Source organism: Hemitrygon akajei, chromosome 4 (genome assembly GCF_048418815.1).
Source record: "Hemitrygon akajei chromosome 4, sHemAka1.3, whole genome shotgun sequence".
In the NCBI taxonomy this organism is placed as follows: domain Eukaryota; kingdom Metazoa; phylum Chordata; class Chondrichthyes; order Myliobatiformes; family Dasyatidae; genus Hemitrygon; species Hemitrygon akajei.
Window position 1 is genome coordinate 131,496,326 of NC_133127.1, and position 22,122 is coordinate 131,518,447.

Sequence of the window (22,122 nt, forward strand, 5' to 3'; positions counted from 1 at the left end):
AAGAAAATGAGTTTATATGAGAAGAAAACAGAAAACACTTCAGAACTAGGATGGGAAGCCTTGGAGATTTAGCTTGGTGGGAATAACAGCAGAGATAACTAAATGGATACTGTCTATTGCAATAACAAGGCAGTAGGTTCATGTCAGTTGAGAGAGAGAGGCATTTAAGAATGTAGATTGAAATGAATTAGATCAAGTTGGGTTTACTTTTGCTACCAACATGATCCTGGATTAGTGATCAGTTTTGTAAGAGGATTTGAAACACAAGATGATCCCGCAGAGTCTGATTATGGATGTCTCAGAAAGTTTTGCACCAGAAATGCTTGAGTTTATAACCCTTCCGTCATATGGAGTGGAGACAAGAGCCATAGCAACGTGGGAATAGCTCTACATCAAAGATATATGATTGGAAAACTAATAATTTTCAGCTTAATTTTTTTGTAAGTTGATGGCAATAAAAGAAACTATGCCTTTAGCTTCCTAAATACTCTAAAATAAATTACTTGGATCTAAGATTGGTGGTGCCTCCAGTTCCTGGTTACTGTCCAGTCTGTCTGGTGCACAGTTAGTTAAGTAGATTTTGAATAAAGACAGGATAGGAATCAAATGTGGTATCTGTGATCAGAAAGCTATACCAATGAGGTTGTAGTAACCTGATTGTGCCAGTAGATGGTGCAAGTGAGCTTTGTAACCGGTAAAACAGTCCTTTTGCTCGTGACCTTTTAAAATGTTTTTCAAGATATTAGAGCAGTTGTTAGATATAAATATTACATTATGTAGTGATTAACAGAAAAAAAAACTGCAAAAGAGCAATATCCAGTTGAATTTTACTGAAGAATTTTCAGAGCACCCCAGAAAGATCGCCTACAGCGTTACTTGGATCCAACTGGGAATAATCCCAGTCTCCTTTCACATTTTATGTTTGACCCACAACTATAAATCTGTTTGTTTAAAGGCTCTGATTTGAGACTGACATTCCAAGTTCTGTAGGCATGCCATTCTGAAGTCACTTTGCCTACTTCCAGTCCCCAAGGAGCTAGGTTCATTTATAGGGAAAATGTACAAATGATTCTGAAAATTTGCAGTAAAATGTGTGTAGAGGGTTAGCAGTATGAGTCAAATTGAGTTAGGATGTCTGCCAAATTTTTCTAGATTGGGTTATTGTTAGAATCAAAGATAGTCAACAAGGTTACAGGTCCTTCAGCCCAATAAGATTCAGTTTACACCAGTGTGACACATCCTATTTTATTGCCCCCCTATTCCTATCAAATTCCCTCAGATTCTGTTACTCCTATAACTTAAGTTAATTAATCAGTCAAGTTGGCCTTCTGTGGGATATGGGAAGAAACTGGAGCTCTGGAAGAAGCCCAGACTTTCAAACGGGGAGTGTGCTGACTCCACAAAGGTGGCACTAGAGGACAGGGTTGAATCCATATTGCTGAAGCTGTGATGCACATCTCATTACCGTCACAACGAACGCTGGTAAATGCATCGCCTATTGAATTATGCTGAGGATGCTGGCAAATTTAGGGAGATTTTTCACTCTGATTGGTAATATGCAACTTCTGATGACTTTAAAGAATATAGATATTAAGTGGTAATATGATCTAATTTAGTTTGATACCCATTGTAATTTCATTGCCAGTCTTCTTTCACTATTAAGGAATCTCATGAAATATTACCTTTCTGGCAAAATGCCAGAGGTGCCACATTGGCTGGTTTCACATGTGATATGTGGTTTTTGATCTGTTGGTCTTTGAGTTCTTTATAGGGAAAATTGTGTGGAGTTTTGGTTTTCTCTTATGACTTGTCAAAAAAAAACCCAGTGCTGACATTGTGCCGGCAGGTACATCAGGTGTTGGCATTTTCAAGCTTGAATGTGATGTACAGTTGCAATTGTTTAGCCTGCTGGTGCTCTTTGAGAGGTGAGTTCCTAGACCTGTAACTACTTGGGCATGATCCCAATGGCTGCCCGTATCTCAGGAATTGGACACCACTGCCACTGATGCATTCTTGTTGAGTTTTCTTCTTATCTCCATGCTCCTCCTAGTTTTGTTTCTGATTTCCCCAGCCTCTTCCTCTAACTTGTTTAATGTTAATGCAGACCGCTCTGCTTCTTTTCACATCAATCATTTCCATGTTCCTCTCTCCTCTGGTCAGATCTTGCCAGGTCACTCTAAATTTTATTTCCTTCCCCTACATCCCCTCTGCCCTTCAAAATGTCTGTGTACTTTGTCCACAGCATTGTCTGTTTTATCCAGTTTCTCCAATGCTGAGAGAACAGAGTTTATTAGAATGTTTAGAAGTCTATCAGTAAATAAAGTTGATTTAAATGATTTAGAAATTGCATGATTAAAGTTATTTGTTAAACATTTAGATCATACTTGACTGGGAGAATACCTGGTCTGGTTTTTAGGCTAGGCATAGATTTGATCATTTTTGTAATGTATCACACAGGCTGATTTGTCTCCGATCAATTTAACTTTCAGGTAAAGCAATTTCGTGAAATGAGAAAAAATAACACAGCAGAAGAGGATGAAGAGGTTAAAAAAGTATGTATTATACATTTTGTCTAGCCTTCAAACAATATATCTGGCGCCTTTCTCGTTCCCTGCTTCTAAATTTGAGCAATGTGGCATCACTCACTGGGCTGATTTTCTCTTGGTAAGCTGCAGCATGTATCCAGATTTTTACAATGACCTGTTGCTGGCCTGTGTATTCATGGATAATGCAAAGTTCTCTTCCCACATTCTCTAGCAACCTGGGCTACTTTCTAAGTCACAGCATTAAATAAACTTTTAATCAATTAAGTCAAAGTTTTAGCAATGTGGAATCTTGTTTCAATTTGTGATCAAAATTGTTTTCACATTAATTGGAAATATCAAATTGTGAAATCAACTTTTTTTTAGCTATTTTCAAATTGAATTCAATGTAAATTGAACATAATTGTCATAATCTGGTTGATTAATTCTTGCTTAGTGCCATTGCAATAAATAGTTTTTCTGATTCAGTATTTTTCCCTCCATTATTTAAAGGCAATCATTCGAACTAGGGCACATAGAGTTGAAGAAAAAGGCGTTTCATCATTTCGTAGTGATGATGACATGGATTACATGGAGAATATTGAAGATAATGTAGATTCTGATGAAAATGTATTGGGATCTACGAGCAGGCGAGGAAGAGGTCGTGGAAGGGGCACCACCAGAAAACAGAGTTCCTCCACTGGAAGAGGAGGATCTAGAAGAGGGGGCAGTAAGAGTTGTTTACATTTTTTACCAATGTAAAAAATTGCCAGATTGGAGAAGGTCAGCTGGTCCACTAAACCAGACCCCAGAACATGCTGACAGCGCCATCATTGTCAAGCACTTCTTCCTGTCCTCGTTGTCATAACTTCTTAAGAGAGATTAATAAGTGAAGTTATGTTCAGGAAATTCCTCTGTGACCTGGTTGAGTCAGGTAATCAGTATCACTTCAGGGTAATCAAAATCACTTCAGATAATCAGTCAGACCAAATGTTAGGAATTGCTTTACTACATTTTGGTAGCATATAAGCAGCACTGAATTTTAATGGGCTTTCGGGCAACCCTGAATAGGCTAAACATGCTTCTGGTCTGTGAGGTTCATGTAAAAAGAAAGTGTACATTAAGTATTTGGACCATTAGGATTACTGATTTAGATGATTATTCTGGTGGAAGTGCATTGTTCCCTGATTGTGGCAGCACATAAACTGGGTAATGAAGAGGGTATATGGCATATTTGCTTTATCACTGGGGTGTTGATTAGAACAGTCAGGAAGTCATGTTGCATTTGTCTAAAACTTTGGTTAGGCATACTTGGAGCATTCTGGTTGCCACACACACTACAGGAACGATGTGGAGGACTTGGATGGGCTGCAGAAGAGACTCATTAGGGTGTTATCTGGATTTGAGACTATTGGAGGAAAGGCTGGATACACTTGGATTGTTTTCTGTGGAGTGTAGGACACTGACAGGTGTTGTGACAGAAGTGTATAAAATTATGAGAGGCATAGGTGGAGTAGAGAGTCAAGAGTCTTTTTCCTGGGGTGGAAATGTCGAAGACGGGATGATATACAACAGACAAGGTAAATTTATTATTGAATTACGTGTATCTCACCATGTACAACCTGAGATGCTTTTTCTTGCGGGCATACTCAGAAAATCCAAGAAACATAATAGAATCGATGAAAGACAGCACCCGACAGGATGGACAAACAATCGACGCGCAAAAGACAAACAGTGCAAATGCAAGAGAAAAGATTAATAATTAAGTAAGCAATAAATACGGAGAACATGAGATGAGGAGTACTTGAAAGTGAATCCATAAATTGTGGGAACAATTCGGTGATGGGGCGAGTGAAGTTATCCCCACTGTTTCAAGAGCCTGATGGTTGAGGGGTAATAACTGTTCCTGAACCTGGTGCTGTGGGTCCTGAGGCTCCTGTACCACCTTCCTGATGGCAGCAGCGAGAAGAGAGCATGGCCTGGGTGATGGGGTTCCTTGATGATGGGTGCTGCTTTCCTGTGATAGTGCTCCGTGTAGATGTGCTGAATGGTGGAGTGGGTTTACCCATGATGGACTGGGCCACATCCACTACGTTATGTAGTGGATAGTGGATGGTGTGTTCCTTACCAGGCCATGGTACAACCAGTTAATATACTCTAAAACACACATCTGCAGAAGTTTGTCAAAGTTTTAGATGTTTTGCTGAATCTTCGCAAACCTCTAAGGAAGTATACGTGCAGCCGTGCTTTCTTTGTAGTTGCCCTCGTGGCTGGGCCCAGAAATTTGAAGTAGCTGACCCTCTTCACTTCTGATTCCCCTGGTGAGGTCTGGCTCATGAACATCTGGTTTCCTGCTCCTGAAGTCAATAATCAGCTCCTTGGTCTTGCTGACATTGAGTGAGAGGTTGTTGTTGTGGCACCACTCAGTGAGATTTTCAGTCTATCTCCTATATGCTGATTCGTCACCACCTTTGACTTGGCCAACGACGATGGCGTCCTCAGCAAACAAATATGGCAATGGAGCTGTGCTTAGCCTTGCGCTCAGAAGTATAAAGTGAGTAGAGCGAGGGAGCTAAACACACAGCCTTGTGGTGTACCTGTGCTGATGGATATTGTGGAGGAGATATTGTTGCCAATCTGAACTGACCAGGATCTGCAAGTGAGGAAATTGAGCATCCAATTGCTCAAGAAGGCATTGAAGCCAAGGTCTTGCTGATTATTGATTAGCTTTAAGAGGATGATGGTACTGAATGCTGAGCTGTCGTGGATAAAGAGCATCCTGATCTATGCAACTTTATTGTCCAGATGTTCAGGATTGAGTGAAGAGCCAATGAAATGGCATCTGCTGTGGACCTGTTGTGCCAGTAGGCAAAATTGAAGCAAATCCAAGTTGTTTCTCAGGCAGGAGTGGATATATTTTATCAACAACCACTCAAAGAACTTTATCACTGTGGATGTTAATGCTACTGGATGATAGTTATCGAGGCAGGTCGTTATATTCTTAGGCACCGGTGTAATTGAAGTCTGCTTGAAACAGGTGGGTACTCAGACTGCCAAAGTGAGAGGTTAAAGTTATTGGTGAACACACTAGCCAGTTGATCAGCACAGGTTTTTAGTACTTGGCTAGATACCCCATCTGGGTGAGATGCTTTCAGTGTGTTCACCTTCTTGCAGGATGTTCTCTCGCTGGCCTCAGAGACAGGAATCACAAGGTCATCGGGGGCTGTGGGAGTTTGTGATGGTTCCTCCTTGTTTTGATGGTCAAAGCGAGCATAGAAGGCATTGAGGTCACCTGGGAGAGAAGCTCCGTTGTCACCTGTGTCACTTGGTTTCACTTTGTAAGAGGTAATAGCATTCAGGCCCAGCCACAACTGTTGAACATCCTTCAGTAATTCAAGTTTGGTCTGGAATCGCCACTTCGTCCATGAGATGGCTTTCTGGAGATTGTACCTTGACCTCTTGCATCTTACTTGGTCACCAGACTTGAATGCCACTGATCTGGCCCTCAGCAAACTGCAGATCTCATAGTTCATCCAGGGCTTCTGGTGAATGATTTTGAGGGGACCCACTGGTCTGTAACTGCTTTAATAAAGTCTGTGACATGGTGTATTCATTCAGATCCACAGATGAGTCCTTGAACACGGCCCAGTCCACTGACTTGAAGCATTCCCCACACCTCCCCTGGCCGCCACTTGTTGTCCTGATCTCTGAAGCCGTGCTCTTTAGCCTCTGCCTGTATGCAGGTGGGAGGACAGCCAAGTGATCAGATTTCCCGAAATGTGCCTGGGCTTGGAACGGATGGGGTAGATGTAGCTTTCAGGAGAAAAGTTAATGAGGCAGATTTTTCTTCCACTGAGTGTAGTGGATATCTGGATTGCCCTTCCAGGGGAGGTGGTAGAGGCAGATGAAATCGCACTGTTTAAGAGGCATTTAGATGGGTACATGGACAGTGGTGACCAGAGGGATGTAGACCACGTACAGGACAGATGGATCAGTCTCAATTTGCATTGTGGGCTGTATGGCCTGTGCCTGTTCTGTATTGATTGTTCTATGTACTTTCAAATTAATGCAAACTTTTTCCAAGTCATGTGATTCCAATACCACTTGAAGGCCTGAAGAGAGTTCTCACATTATAAGCCACCTTTTGTGGCTGTTTTCTATATCAGCTCCACGTCTAATTTTGTCAGCATCTGATGTCTTACCAATTTTAAGCATGTCCATATGGCCATGTATAAACATCTCTTGCTCTCACACTTAAGAAGGAAAATAGTATTTCAAACAAGTTTTATTGAAGAAAATGGTTTGCACTGTAGTTTTCTTTGAGACAGACTCTGTCAATTTGCACATTAAGCAGTGTTAACATCCATATGACCGTCGACAGACGTGATCCAATTTTTATAGTACCACCTTCAAATATCAATGATAATAAATAATGTTATATATTTTATGTTTTATGTCTTAATCATATAAATATATTTCTTTTTGCCTCATAATAGCACTGTGCATAGTTTTTTTTTATAGAGAATGCACTTCATCCTTTGTGCCTTTGGAAAAAGTGCTGTGAAATCCTAGATATGCAGTGATTTCTGAAGCAGGCCAACATCACTCTCACCCACCTATCTTGAAATTTAACCATCAGATTGTTTTGTAACTTCTATTGTCTGTGTATGTTTTCTTTCAATTAGTTGATTCATTATTAATTATTTTACAAAGCAATCAATTGTTTGCATTTAAAAGAATTGTAACTTGATTAACTGGCCAACTATATATACAGTATATTCAGTTATAGTTTGATATGGAAAGTGCTCAATCATGCAAGTAAAACACTTCTTTGTCTCGTTTGACAACTGCTGTCAAAGTACGTTTGTAAAATAATTTAGGGCTACTCTGGGGTCGCAACATTCTTTTGTGATTATGATATAATAATCTGAAATAAGCTAACATGATTTTCTCTTATGACTCACTAGGAAGCAGTGGAAGGGAAACCAGCAAAGAATCAAAGGCTCCCAGCAGCAGCAAGGCATACAAGGCCCCAGTAGTTACACAATCAAGAAGTGTACCAATCACAGAAGGTAGACAAAAGTGTAATCCTGTCACTGAAGATGCCTTGTGTATAAAAATTTTATTTGGAGTACAATATCTAATTATTTTATACCAAGCTTTTTCTTTGTTTTCCATTGGTTTCCTAATGTAATTATCTTCATTATAGAAGGTATAAAATAATACTATTACATAACATATTAATTATGTTTACATAACTTTATTATTATATGCAATAACTAATTCAATGAAAGTAAATTTAAAATTAGTTACCATAAGATTCTTGTTCCTTGGATTCAGCCCTTACTCACCCATGTGGCTCATAGTGTCATAGAACACTATAAGACAGAATCAGGCCCTTCAGCCCATCTAGTCCATGCCAACTATTAATCTCATTGACCTGCACCTGGACTATAGCCCCCAACACCCCTCCCATCCATGTATCTAACCAAATTTCTTTTTAAATGGTTGAAATTGAATCCACATCCACTACTTCTGCTCGCAGCCCATTCCACACACTCACCACTTTCCGAGTGAAAAAGTTCCCCCTCGTGTTCCTCTTAAACATTTCACCTTTCACCCTTAACCCATGACCTCTAGTCTCATCCAACCTCAGTGGAAAAAGCTTGCTTGCATTTGCCTTATCTATACTCATAATTTTGTAAACCTTTATCAAATCTCCCTTTATTCTTCTACGCTCTAGGGAATAAAGTCCTAACCTATTCAACCTTTCCCTATAACTCGGCTCCTCAAGTCCTGGCAACATCCTTGTAAATTTTGTCTGCACTCTTACAATCTTATTTACATATTTCCTGTAGGTAGGTGACTAAAACTGCATACAATACTCCAAATTTGGCCTCGCCAACATCTTATATAATTTCAACATAACATTTCAACTCCTGTACTCAAAACATTGATTTATGAAGACCTTTCGTTCTGACAGGAGTACACAAACTCTACTCCTAAAATTTCACTTTCAAAGTGCGGTAAACCTTTGCCAGACATCAAGCTGTCCCAATCCACACTTGCCAGATCCTTTCTGATACTATCAAAATTGGCCGTTCTCCAATTTAGAATCTCAACTTGAGGTCCAGACCTATCCTTCTCCATAATTACCTTGAAGCTAATGGCATTATGATCACTAGATGCGGTGTTCTCCTATGCAAGTTTCTGTCATCTTCCCTGTCTCATTCCTTAATAGGAGTTCTAGAGCTCTATGCACTGATTAAGGAAACTTTCCTGAAGACATTTGACAGACTATCCCAACCAGCCCTTTTACAGAATGGGAGTCTTAACCAATATATGGAAAGTTAAAATCATGTACTGTCACAACCGTATGTTTCTTGCAACAGTATGTGATCTCTCTACAAAGCTGCTTCTCTAAATCCTGCAGTTTACTGGGTGGCCTGTAATATTAATTAATATGGCCATCGCTTTCCTATTCCTCAGTTCTACCTATATAGCTTCTGTAGATGAGCTCTCCAGTCTGTCCTGTCTGAGCACAGACGTGACCTATTCCCTGACTAGTAATGCCACCCCTCCCCCTTTAATCCCTCTTGCTCTATCACGTCAAAAGCAACGGAATCCTGGAACACTGAGCTGCCAGTCCTGCCCCTCCTTCAACCAAGTCTCACTAATGGCTACAATGTGATAATTCCATGTGCTGATCCATGCCCTAAGCTCATCTGCCTTTCTTACAATACTCCTTACGTTAAAATATACACATAAGGGATGCGTGCCGATTTGATCTGTGGAGTTGTTGAAGTGGTACAAATCATGCTGAATAGACACTTTTCAATACTAAAGTTTATGCTTTAAGTGTGATAATCTTGAACAGTCCGGCCAGACATCAATGTAAATTATGTATTCTAGTTTTGTTGAACTACTTATAGTTTTTGAAGCTGCTTGTTTACACAAGGCTGCTACAAAATACAACTTTACACCATTGTACAGAACATTACCACTAACCAAATTTTTCTTTGCCAGCTTTTAAAGCAGCAAGCCAGCGGCGAGCACAGACCACACCCATAGAGGTACAATATTTAGTCTTTTATTAAACACTTGGTATTTATTTGTAATGTTTTCAACTTGATACAATGTTGCTGGGAAACAAGAGTAAGTACAGCCATTCTGTCAGAGGGATCGGTGACAGGGAACATAAGCACCAGCCAGGAAAAGGAACAGGGATCTAAAAGGAGAAAAAAAGAGTAGGGAGGGCGAATGAAAGAAAGAAGCTGTTTGTACTTCTGAGCTGTCCTCTTCTTCATTGAGCTCTGCCCTGTTACTGACTTTTTAATTCTTATCTTGGCTTGGTAAGTTATTCCTCCAGTCCTATAGTTTTCATCGTTTTTCTGTGAAGTAGTAGCTTTGTATTCACTCTGTTGGACTGAGGATTGGCTGATGGTGAGGGAAGGCAGTGGGATTTGAAACTGACCTCTTTGGAGATGGAGCAGTAAAGATGACCAAAAAGTCATCTTTATATGATTCTTTTGCAAAAAAATTTGAATGCAAGAGCATTTTCAATCATAGTGGGCCCTGATGAGAGGTCACCTGAAATATTGTGTGTGAGGGTAGTTCCCTACATAGCTATGATTATGTTGACAATAGAGAGATTTCAATGAAGGCTCACCAGATTGGTTCCTGGGAAGGAGATTTTCACCTATATGGGGAAGTTAAACAGTTTGGGCATTTAAGATTAGTTCTTGTTCTTCCATTGATGTAAACGGTTTGAAAAAGTAGGTATTTCCCCTGCTGTGAAGTCTCAAACGAGATCTCAGTGTCAAAATAAAGCAATGGTCATTCAGCACTGAGATGAGAGGAAACCTAGAGAATAGTAAGTATTTCAACCCAGCATTGTCATGGTCATGGCTGTGGACAGCCACTGCACATTCAACATGGGGATTTGGGTCACAAAGGGATCTACAGGTGTAGGTTTAGGACAGGAAAGTGGCACTGACATTAAAGGTTAATGATGACTGTAGCAGCCAATTCTAACAGATCACTTGCTATTGATGGCGACCTAGCACGGGTTGTTATCCTTTATGACACGCCCTCTAGTCACTCCAGTAATGATGTTCCAAAAGTCAAAGAACTGTATTCAATCCTTAATTAGAAACTAGCAAACCTATATGGTCTTGAAGCAATGAAACTCAAGCGTAGCTAAGCATAAGTGAAGCGGTCAGTAAAAGATATGACATCAGTCCCCAGCTTCAATCTGTCCAGAACAAAGCACCAATACGTAACTTATTCCCTTTGCTTGTACCACAGCCCCACTCATGTGACTAGTTACCATAATACACATAATAACCACGCAAGACCAAATACAATGCAGATAGAAAACAGATGAATGGCTGCTATGTTCCAGCCTCCTAATTATTATAATAATTATATTATAAAAATTATAACTACATGCAGTCAAAACACATGAGACATGAAATCTTAACATTCACATAAATGTCCTCTTTCTGGTAAGTGGTCTATTCTGGATCGTGATCTTCTTTTGACGAACCAGATTGTCCCTCTTGACTGCATTCAGAAAGCTCTGTCTTGAATTGCTGCTGCCAAAGCTCATCCAAGTGCAAAACTGAAATCCTGTTAACTGTCAGCTCTGGCCATCACCACAGTCCTCTTTCAATGGTCCATTAACAGCCCATCCCAGCATTGTTCTGATTCATAGGGTTCATCATTAATACTGCAAATCACTAGCACTGGCTCAATGCTTCAGGCGCATTCTCCACTATCAGCAGCTCAATTTCTGACTCCATTTCCGGCAAATGAATATGCTTCTGGTGAGACCATTCCTGAAGATCTTCTGACGAGTATGTTTCTTTCTGGAGAGGCATATGTTCCTGCGTACGGATTTTAAGCAGTTCACAATAGTTTACATTAAGCAAGCCACTTCCAATCCTGAAACGATGTAGCTATTCTCAACCTTCTCTTGACCCATGGTGCATAAGAAAATGGGTGTTCCTTTTCCTGTCCGGTTGAGCTTGTTCATGAAGCTCACTGTGCAGAATACAGCTGTACTTCCTTGATGTAGGAAAGCATAAGCGATCACTGTCTTGTTACTCTTAGAACTTCACCTGAACTGGAACTATTGGAAGTTTACAGTCATGATCACCAGCCCCTGTAAGGCCATTAGATACCAGGGCTTTACTGGCTGTTCTGTTTGATTCTTTCACAACTTGTTTCAAATTTGCATCCTTTTCATCAGTTCCGGGCTCAGTTTTAGCTTCACTTTTCACAGAGGCCACAGTCCCTTCAACTTTAGAATGAATTTGTGACCTAGTCTTGTTCACACCTTTGCTTACTGCCGGTGGTGTATTTCCATACATTGGGTGTGTAGAAATCTTCCACTTGTTTTTTTGATAAACTCAGCAAGGTTGGTGAAAGTAGCCTTAAGAGCAAAACATCCCTAATCTCTTTATCCCGAATCATATAAGGCAACTTCGTTACAACAATTGATATACTAATTGGCCTGTCCAACTCTCGCATATACCGAACATCTCCCATTGCTTTACAACAGCCTCTTAAGAAAAAGATTGTGGTCTTGAAGAGTGTTCACGTCTTCTTATTTGAGCCTTTTCCATGTAGGGTGATGCAATTTTGTGCTTATTACCAAAATGTTCCTATAGTAAAAGCCTTTATGTAAGCTAATCTCCGGTTGGCTTGCTTGCAACTTTTGACAGTCCCTCTAGGGTGATCTCTAAAGAACTGTTCAAGAAAATAGAGTCGGTTGCCATAATCATCAGTCTTGCCTTCAGTGCTATTCTTGAAAGCACTCATAAATGAATGAGACTGTAGTGGATCACCATCAGTGATTAGAATCAATCTTTTAGTAGTGTGTTGTTATTGCACTACTAAGCTTGCTATTTCCTTTTGTGTCCTTATGACCTCCGGTGTAGTATTTAGACTTTTGTCATCTGAAGCATGAGCATCATCATACTGTAAATTAATGTCCTTAGAACCACCTTGTGCTATTGGATATGGCATAGGTTCAGAGTGCCTCCTTGCTGCAGGCTGAGAGTGAACATCCTGAACTACCCCTAGGCATCCAAACTCTGGGCTCATAGAGGTTTGAGGAGCATGTGCATCCACATTGACATCGAGTATGTTGGATTTTCTCTGTGCCATGTCAACATAGGAATTCACACCATAGAACTGTCCTGCTGAAGCCTGTTTAGCACCTGCAGCACTTAAAGCCTTCATCGTTTTCATTCTGGACATCTTCCTGCTCCTTTTGTCTCCATAACTGCTTTTCGCAGCTGCTCCTCTTGCTCTTCCAACACATGTTTGTCTTTCAATAGTTGTTGCTGTGCGAATGATGCAGATAAATTAACCTCCGCTTTAATGCGTGCTAAGGTGGTATCAGATGTACGAGATGCTCTGCTAGTGCGCACATCAGATGCAGTGTCTTCAAGGTGCATGTCATCCTGAACATCAGCAGCTTTATACGTAGTCAAAGCATGCCCTGTGGCTTTATAAATATTTTTCATTTCCTCCAACAATTTGACCTTCAACATCGTATGTTTGTTTCAACCATTGTTCAGCCTCTGCCGTGACTGTATTAATAAGAGTATCAATGTTTGCATAGCTTTCTGTTTATCTTGCTCAGAGATAGACATTAAAGACAACAGCAAGTTACGTTGCTTAGCAACATCTTCATGAATACTTTTTAAAATCATCCGAATGAGACTGCACTCGCGAGACATTCTGCTTTTCTTGTAAAAGACTTCTAATTAACGGCATTGAATCTTTAATCTTCTTAACAATTTTATAGTAGTCCTTCTGAACATTGTCAGTTGTAGTTGCCAAAGCTTTCCCAGTAAGTTTTAATTTCTCTTTTAGTCCTGACTTCAAGGTCACTGCATCCAGCTTGACTTGTGTTGTTTTCCAAGTGTGTGAACCAGACTGTTGGCAGAAAAAACTACAGTCTACAAATCAGTGAATTTGAATGATTCAAGGACAGTAGAAGCAGACAGACCAATTGTCTTCGTTCTTGCCATGAGGTCAAAGGAGATGGAGGTCTCCATTTTGTGAAGTAGCTTGGCGTCCTGCACTTTGTGAACTGAAGTTGCTTGGCTTGATCACTGTTTTAAAGTGGGCACAATGATGCTCCAGGTAGTCTGCTAGACTAGGGATCTTTTCCAAAAAGTAAGTTACTTGTGAGGTGATCTTTGCTTGTGCATACTTGCAGGTTTTTGAGTGTTGGGGTCTGTGTCTGCCCTGAGTGATTTGAAACATAGTTTAGAATGGTGTTCCAAACCCAAACACACAGCATGAATCAACAAAAGGCCATTACTTGCCACAAGCTGCCACTGGCTACGGTGCTTCTAATTTCACAGTCACGTCAGAATGCTGATGTTTGTTTGGTATAACTATTTGAATATTTTGTTGACAGAATGTAGCGGTCAATTCTAGCGAATCATTTGCCGCTGTTACCGACCTAGCATGGGTTGTTAATCTTGTATGACGCACCCTCCAATCACTCCAGTAATGATGTTACAGAAGTTGAAGAACTGCATTTGATCCTTTATTAGCAACTAGCAAACATACATAAGACCATAAGACATAGGAGCAGAATTAGGCCATTTGGCCCATTGAGTCTGCTCCACGATTCAATCATGGCTGATCTTTCTTTCCCCTCCTCAGCCCCACTCACCAGCCTTCTCCCTGTAACCTTTGATGTAGTGTCCACTCAAGAACCTATCAAGCTCTGCCTTAAATACACCCTTATCCAATCTTGAAGCAATGAAAATTAAGCGTAGCTAAATGAAAATTAAGCAGTCAAAAAAAGATCTGACATCCGTCGTTCTCCAGCTCCAAATTGCCCAGAATAAAGCACAAATATGTAACTTGTTTTTACCATGCCCCCACTCACGTGACTAGATACCATAAATGCACAACACAGAAAACAGGTCCATGGCTCCTACAATGGCCGTACGAATAGCAAATAATCAGCAGAGGCCAAAATCTAACTATAGGAATTTTTTTTGTTATTGATTGGTACTGGTTTATTATCGCCATATGTACCAAGGGACAGTGAAAAGTTTGTCTTGCGTACTGTTTACACAGATTAAGTTATTACAGAGTGCATTGAACTGGAATAGGATGAAACAACAATGCAAAATGAAGCATAACAGCTAAGGAGAAAGTCCACTCTATGTTTTAGGAGCATCTTCTCCCCCATCAGATTTCTGAATTGACAGTTAATCTATCTACACCACCTGAATTTTTGTTTGTTAGTTTATTTTGCGCTACCAATTTAATTTAATTTTAAAAGATATTATTGTAAGTTTTGGTTATTTATTATGAATTGCAATGTACTGCTGCCACAAAACAACAAATTTCACAACATACGTCATTGTGTTAAACCTGATTCTGAAGTGAAGGACTAAAGCGCTGAAAGGTATGAGTTAAGGGGAAAGATTAAGTGGCCTCGGAGAGAAGTAGGGAGCAAGTGTAGAAAGCTCTTCTATGGTTTTTTTTAGGAAAGTCACAGGAGTAATAAATTTGTCAGCTGACATAGCAAACTAAAGCACGTAGGGGTATGCTCTCCTTTCATATACTCCACAGTTTGTAAATCCGATCCATGAGGCTATTACGTCCATCTCCCTTGGTGGTGATGCGGAATGATTGTACTTAAGCTACAGGTTTCTCATGTATTTCCACAGTATCTGCTATTAGTGAACTGAAATTACATGATAATTCATTACAAAGTGAACATTTAACTACGTTTAACATTGATACTGAATTTTGCAACATACTGAGATTTTACTCAAAGTGTAATTATTGAGGCAATTAATGTTCTGCAAAAGCTTTTATATTTTGCAATCCACACTTTAAATCAAACTTTATTTTTGCAGTATGGCATCAGAAACATAAAATTATAAAGTATAAACTTACAGATATTTAGAACTTTAAAATGGGCATATGTTAATTTTTGCACATTGCAGGTTATAAGTAGTGATGATTCAGATATGGAAATTACTTCTTCATGTACTTCTTCAAAGCCAAACCAAAGGTATGTATGATATGCATGTCTTCAAAACTATGGGATAATAACTTTTAATGATAAGTACATTTTACTGGAAACTGAGAGATACATCCTTCCTGATACATTAAAAATTATAACATTGTACTGGTTTAATGTAAAATTGTGGTTACATTTTACAGATATTTAATGCAAATTAAAATTAAATCAACATGCATGACAAGTAGTTATTGAAAAACATAGTAACTGATGATGATGTTTGTTCACAGCAACTATAGTAATCCATTGCTCTCCCTGAAGGACATTTCATATAAATATAATGTAATATAATTTACATTCTGTTTTGAGGAGATAGTAATAATTTTAAGAACAGTGAAAGTAATTAAAAAGCATTTTCAATTTAGAATGGGTTCTGTTTGGTTTCAGCTTTTGTGAAATATTGTGAATAAAAAATGTGCATAAGCAACAAACCTGAACCAAAATACAAAGATGGAGTTTGTGTTTGTTTTATCTGTACACTCCAGATGAAAATGTTCAAATTACCACAACATATCCTGGAAGATTTTTAAAGGCATGCTATGTTGTTTAAATCAAATTTTCTATCATTTTTAAAGATGATTATAAAAAAATTAGTCTCATCTATGAAATAATAACAATTCCTCAATGTAATAACGAGAATTCCGAATGCTCTTTGATCGAAACCATATAAAGAGTGCCTTTAAATTGATCATGAACTTAAACAAGTTATAAATACCTGATTTCCCTAGAAACTGAATTAAGAACACCAGTGTAAAATGTAAACAGTTCAGAATAGTTCCTGTTAGTTTCAGTGACTGAGATGTGGTTGCACAGAGGTGGAGGACCAGGTGCATTCAGTTGTTTATTATCAAGTTATTTTCAACTTCATTAAAAAATATTCTTGAATACATCAGTGAATATCTTTTAAATGCAAAGAGAAAAATAATTTTGATTATTTAAGCAGGTTGCTGTGGTCCATGGAAAATTCTAAAGTTGTGATGTCACAAATGCTTTTAAACAAACAACATGAAATCTAAACTATTTAGAGCAACTTGCCCCGTATTTCCCAGTTGTCAGTAAAGCAGAAAATTATCCCACAAGGTAGGAAAAGCAAGAGTTCAGTCAATTTGCATTAATGTAATATGTTCTATTTTCAAGAAAGTCTTCACTTATCTGCCAGAATGTTATAATAGGCACTTCAGCCACTTCTTGCAGTGTAAGAAAATTCACCAAATTCTATATACTACTGCATTAATTCTACCTACAGAATTGCTACAAAGATAAGAGGAATATAATAAAGTGGCCACTGAGTTTAGGTCTGTGACCTTGTGCTGTTGTAGTATGTCAACTTTAAGATTTGACATGTTGTGTATTTAGAGATGCTCTTCTTCACGCTGTGCTATTATTTGCGTTACAGTCACCTTCCTGTCAGTGTGGCCATTCTTCTCTGACCTCTCATTAAAAATGTTTTCGGCCACAAAAATGCTGCTCACCGGATTGTTTTTGTTTGGTCTTCACACCATTCTCCTAAACGCTAGAGATTGTTATGCATGAAAATTCCAGGAGATCAGCAGTTTCTGAGAAAATGAAACCACCCCGTCTGGCACCAACAATTATTCCATGGTCAAAGTCACTTAGGTCACATTTTTTCACCATTCTGATGTTTGGTCTGAATAGCAACTGAACATCTTAACCATGTCTACATGGTTTTGTGCACTGAGTTCTGCCACACGATTGGCAGATTAGATATTTCCATTAACAAAGTGGTGTACAGATCTACCTTATAAAGCTGGCACCGAGTGTGTATTTTGCGATTTAAATGTAAGAGATTTCGTACTAAAGAGTTTTTTGTAATACTGACTTTTCTTTGGCAGCTCCCAAAAATACTGTTATGGTATCCTAGTATGATAGCAGTACCTACATCAGGTTGGTGTTTATTGATTGTTATGGTATCCTACATCAGGTTGGTGTTTATTGATTACAGTTCAGCTTTCATCACAACCATACCCTCCGTTCCAATCAACAAACGCCCAAATGTGTACCTTCCTCTGCAACTGGTTCCTTGATTTCCTCACCAAGAGACCGCAGTCTCTGCAGATCAGAAATAACATCTCCTGACTGACAATCAGGATTTGTGCTTAGCCCACTGCTCCACTCTCTCTACATCCACGACTGTGTGGCTAGGCACAGCTGAGACGGCATCCATAAATTTGCTGATGACACAACTATTATATATTGTTGGCAGAATTTCAAATCAGGTTAGGTCAGCTGGTTGAGTATTGTCGCAACAACAACCTTGCACTCAGTGTCAGTAAGATCAAGGAATTGGTTGTGGACTTCAGGATGGGAAGTTGAGGAAACACACACCGATCCTCATCAGGGGATCAGCAGTGGAACGGGTGAGCAGTGTCAACTTCCTGGGTGTCAACATCTCTGAAAATTTGTCCTGGACCCAACAATTGATGCAATTACAAAGAAGCAAAGCAGCTATATTTCATTAGGAATTTGAGGAGAATTAGTATGTCCCCAGAGATGCTCGCAAATTTCTCCAGGTGTACCGTGGAGAGCATTCTAACTGGTTGCATCACTGTCTGATATGGAGGGGCCACTGCACAGGATCAGAAAGCTGTAAACTCATCCAGCTTGATCATGGGCACCTGCTTCTCCGGCATCCAGGACGTCTTCAAGGAGTGATGGTTCAGAAAGGTGGCATCCATCATTAACGACTGCTATCACCCAGGACATGCCCTCTTCTCATTGCTACCATCAAGGAGGGGGTACAGGATCCTGAAGACACACCATTGGGTGTGTGTTATTTACAGTTTTATTTCCACAATAATATTTACTGTAATTTATAGTCTTCATCATTATGCATTGCAATGTGCTGCTGTCGCAGAATGACACATCTTACAACATAGTATGCCAGATATTACACCTGATTCTGCTTCCATAATATGTCTGTGTTTTTATTAAGCTGAGTTCCTTCATCTGTCCTTTGACATGCATCTTAGAGTAGATTTTTCTTTACAAGTACAATTGCAAACCTGGTGTTGTTTGAAATGGATGCTATGGTTGATGGGTTATGAACCTGCTCCAAGTTTCATATCTTTTGGAGAAAATGAGGATCTTTCCCAGAGACACGAACTTAGCAATAAATGATAGAACTAGTTGTTTTGTTAAACAGTTCCATTTTAAAACAGCCCTTGTGATTTCCGGTTAAGATGGTGATGGTTTAGTCGCTAAAAGCTATCGCTCCATTTTATTTCTTACCTCCGCACTCCTTTTCTCCCTTTTTTCACTCCAAACTGTTAAACTTTTTATTCTCACATCTGCCTGCGAATAAGCTTGTTTTACGACAGCTTCAAAGACCACCAAACCGGGGAAGAAAGAAGTTCCAGCCGCTGGCCCCTTGGGCGAGAATATTATCTTGCTTTTGGAGTAGCACAGACAGGAGATAATAGCCGAATTTAAGTCTTCTATTAGTTCGGTGAATTTGAAATTGGATCATATTACGTCCACAGTGGTCTGCGAGCCGAGTTTAAAAGAGTTATGAAAGAATTATATAATCGCGGATTCAGGCTTTCCCTTCAATTTCCAGCTCGCCTCCGAATAATTCTTAATAGTGGAGACAAAAAGTGGTTTAACTAGGCTTCAGAAGCTCAGAAATTTATTGATGACCTCCCTGAGGCTTCGACTCCCTCTGGTTCGGTCTGATTACTTACATTGGTGAAGTACTTTTTTTTCCTCTCTTTTTCTGACGTTTCTTTCTTAAGTCAGTAATTTTTTTTCATAGTTTTTCATGGGTAGGTTATTGGGTAAAATCTGTTTAGTTTTTATATTTTTTCTTAAACACTAGTTCATATCTTTTTTTTTGGATTATTACCTTGAGTTAAACTTATCAAATTTTGGTGGAATGGTTTTTCTTTTCACTATGTATAACTTTAATGCTAAAAGTTTTCTTTTTTGTAATTGATGCAAAATGGAGCTGATGATCATGTTAAGAAACAGGAAGTGGGATTATGGGGTGATTTTTTTTTATGAAAAGCTTGATGCTGCTTTTCGGTGGCTTTCTTGTTCTGGGGTTTGAGGGGGAGAAGGAACTCTAACGCCAATATTATTCATAGAACCTTTAGACATTTGTATTATTCAGGACGTTTTTTTGTCCTGTTTTTCTTGTTTTATGATTTTGCTCCAGAGCTGTTACTTGAATTTCAGACAATGCTTATGCCTACTATCCTCTATTTTTAAAGTACAATGGTTAGTCCGTTGAATTTTGTAAGCTGGAATGTTAAGAGATTGAACCATCCTGTTAAGGTGGGTTAAGAAGGAAGGTGTTTTCACATCTTAAACAGCTTAACGCTGCAATTGTTCTTTTTGCGAGAAACACACATTCATAGTTCTGATAACTCTCGTCTTTTGTCAAGATAGGTGGGGCAGCACTTCCATTCAACTTTTCAAGCTAAAGCCAGGGGAGGTTTCAATTCTCATAAATCAAAATGTTCCCTTTGAGCTTCATAATAAAGTATCTGATACAAATGGTTGTTTTATTATTGTTTCGGGGAAATTTTTACAACACACTGGTAGTCTTGGCTAATTTATATGCCCCTAATTCAGATGGTGTGGAGTTTTTTTGATCGTTTCTTCTTTTTATTGCCTTTGTTGAGTTCATATTCTCTCATATTGGGTGGTGACTTTAATTGTTGGTTAGATCCAGTTTTGGATCGATGGTCCTCTATTCCTAGATTACCAAATAAATCTGCTCTACCAATTCAGTCTTTCCTTTCTAATTATGGTATCTTTGATGTATGGCGTTTTCTTCATCCAAATGTGAGAGATTTTTTTTTCACATATCTATCATACTTTCACTAGAATTGATTACTTTTTAATTGATAATCAGTTGATTCCATCTGTTCGCTCTTGTGACTATCGGAGTATATTGTTTTAAGATAATGCCCCAGTCACCCTGTCTATAATTCTTCCTGGTTTCCCCCAAATGAATAAGCATTGGCGTTTTAATCTGAGATTGTTGTTGGATAATGATTTTGTAAAATTAATGGAGGACCAGATAACTTTTTAAAAAATACTAACACATCATCTGAAACCTCAAGTCAGGTTGCTTGGGACGCTATGAAAGTATACCTAAGGAGTTAAATAATTTCATATACTGTGAATTTGAATAGGAAGACCCATAAAAAGTGATTAGATCTGGTTAATCAAATTAAAGCAATAGACCATCTGTATGCCCAGACTAAAAATCCGGAGCTGTATAAGAAATGAGTGGAACTTCAAACTAAGTTTGACCGTATTTCCATTCACCCAATTGAACGCCAACTTTTGGAAAGTAAGAGCCAGTTTTATATCCATGGTGATAAATCCGGTAAATTTTTAGTCAACCAACTAAGGCGCTCTAAAGTTAAACAACATATTACAAAAATTCAAATGGAAATTGGGAACATTACCTTGAATCACTCTGAAATTAATGATACCTTCCAGAATTACTATTCTCAACTCTATACTTCTGAATCCCTAAATGATAATATTTCTGTTGACCATTTTTTAAATAGTTTAAACATTCCTACGCTTTCTCCTGATCTTAAAGCAAAATTGAATGAACCATTATCACTAGAGGAAATATCATCAGCTATTTCTGAACTGTAGTCTGGTAAATCTCCTGGACCTGATGGGTTCTCTGCAGAATTCTATAAATCATTTCCCTCACTGCTTTTGCCTCAACTAATGTTAGTTTTAGCTGACTCGTTTAAACATGGTAAATTACCAGCATCATTTAATGAGGCATGTATCATTCTTCTAGCGAAAAAAGGTAAAGATTCAATAGAGTGTTCCTTGTGTAGGCTGATTTCTTTTCTAAATGTTGATGTTAAAATTTTGGCTGAAGTTTTGGCCGATAGATTGGAGAACATTCTACCTTTAATTATTTCTGAAGACCAAACTGGTTTTATTAAAAATCGTCTCCCTTTTTTAATATACGACGTCTATTTAATATTTTATACTCACCTTCAGGTGGGATTCCTGAATGTGTCATTTCTCTAGATGCAGAGAAAGAGTTTGATCGTATGAAGTGGAATTATCTTTTTGCGGTTTTAGAAAAGTTTGATTTTGGACAAAGTTTTATTACGTGGATTAAGTTGTTATAGTCGCACCTCACTGTTTCTGTCTTGACTAATTCTCAGCAATTCCAACCTTTTATTCTTAAACGTGGCACCCGGCAAGAGTGTCCTTTAAGTCCCTTACTTTCCGATTTGGTTACAGGGCCATTGCTAATTGCATTTCAAAGTTGTGCTGAATTGACGGGTATTTGGAGGGGGGGGGTTTTGAGCGCAAAGTCTCTCTGTATGCTGATGATCTTTTACTATCAAACCCAACTACCTCCTAATCCCCAGTGTTTTCACACCTTAACAAATTTAGCCAACTTTCTAGATACAAACTTAATTTACATAAGACTGAACTTTTTTCAATAAATAGAGAAGCATAATTACTAGAATTTTATAACCTCCCTTTTAAAGTAGTAAATAATCAACTTACTTACCT

General features: G+C 38.7%; 1 protein-coding gene across 1 annotated transcript in view; it reads left to right on the forward strand.

Moving 5' to 3' along the window:
* Positions 1 to 22,122, forward strand: part of mre11a (MRE11 homolog A, double strand break repair nuclease) — a 79,114-nt gene that overhangs the window by 45,119 nt on the left and 11,873 nt on the right. The window contains exons 13-17 of the mRNA XM_073043319.1: positions 2,490 to 2,552; positions 3,036 to 3,252; positions 7,490 to 7,594; positions 9,549 to 9,595; positions 15,518 to 15,585. Coding sequence (XP_072899420.1) covers positions 2,490 to 2,552; positions 3,036 to 3,252; positions 7,490 to 7,594; positions 9,549 to 9,595; positions 15,518 to 15,585 — 500 coding nt within the window. The remainder of the gene's footprint in view (positions 1 to 2,489; positions 2,553 to 3,035; positions 3,253 to 7,489; positions 7,595 to 9,548; positions 9,596 to 15,517; positions 15,586 to 22,122) is intronic.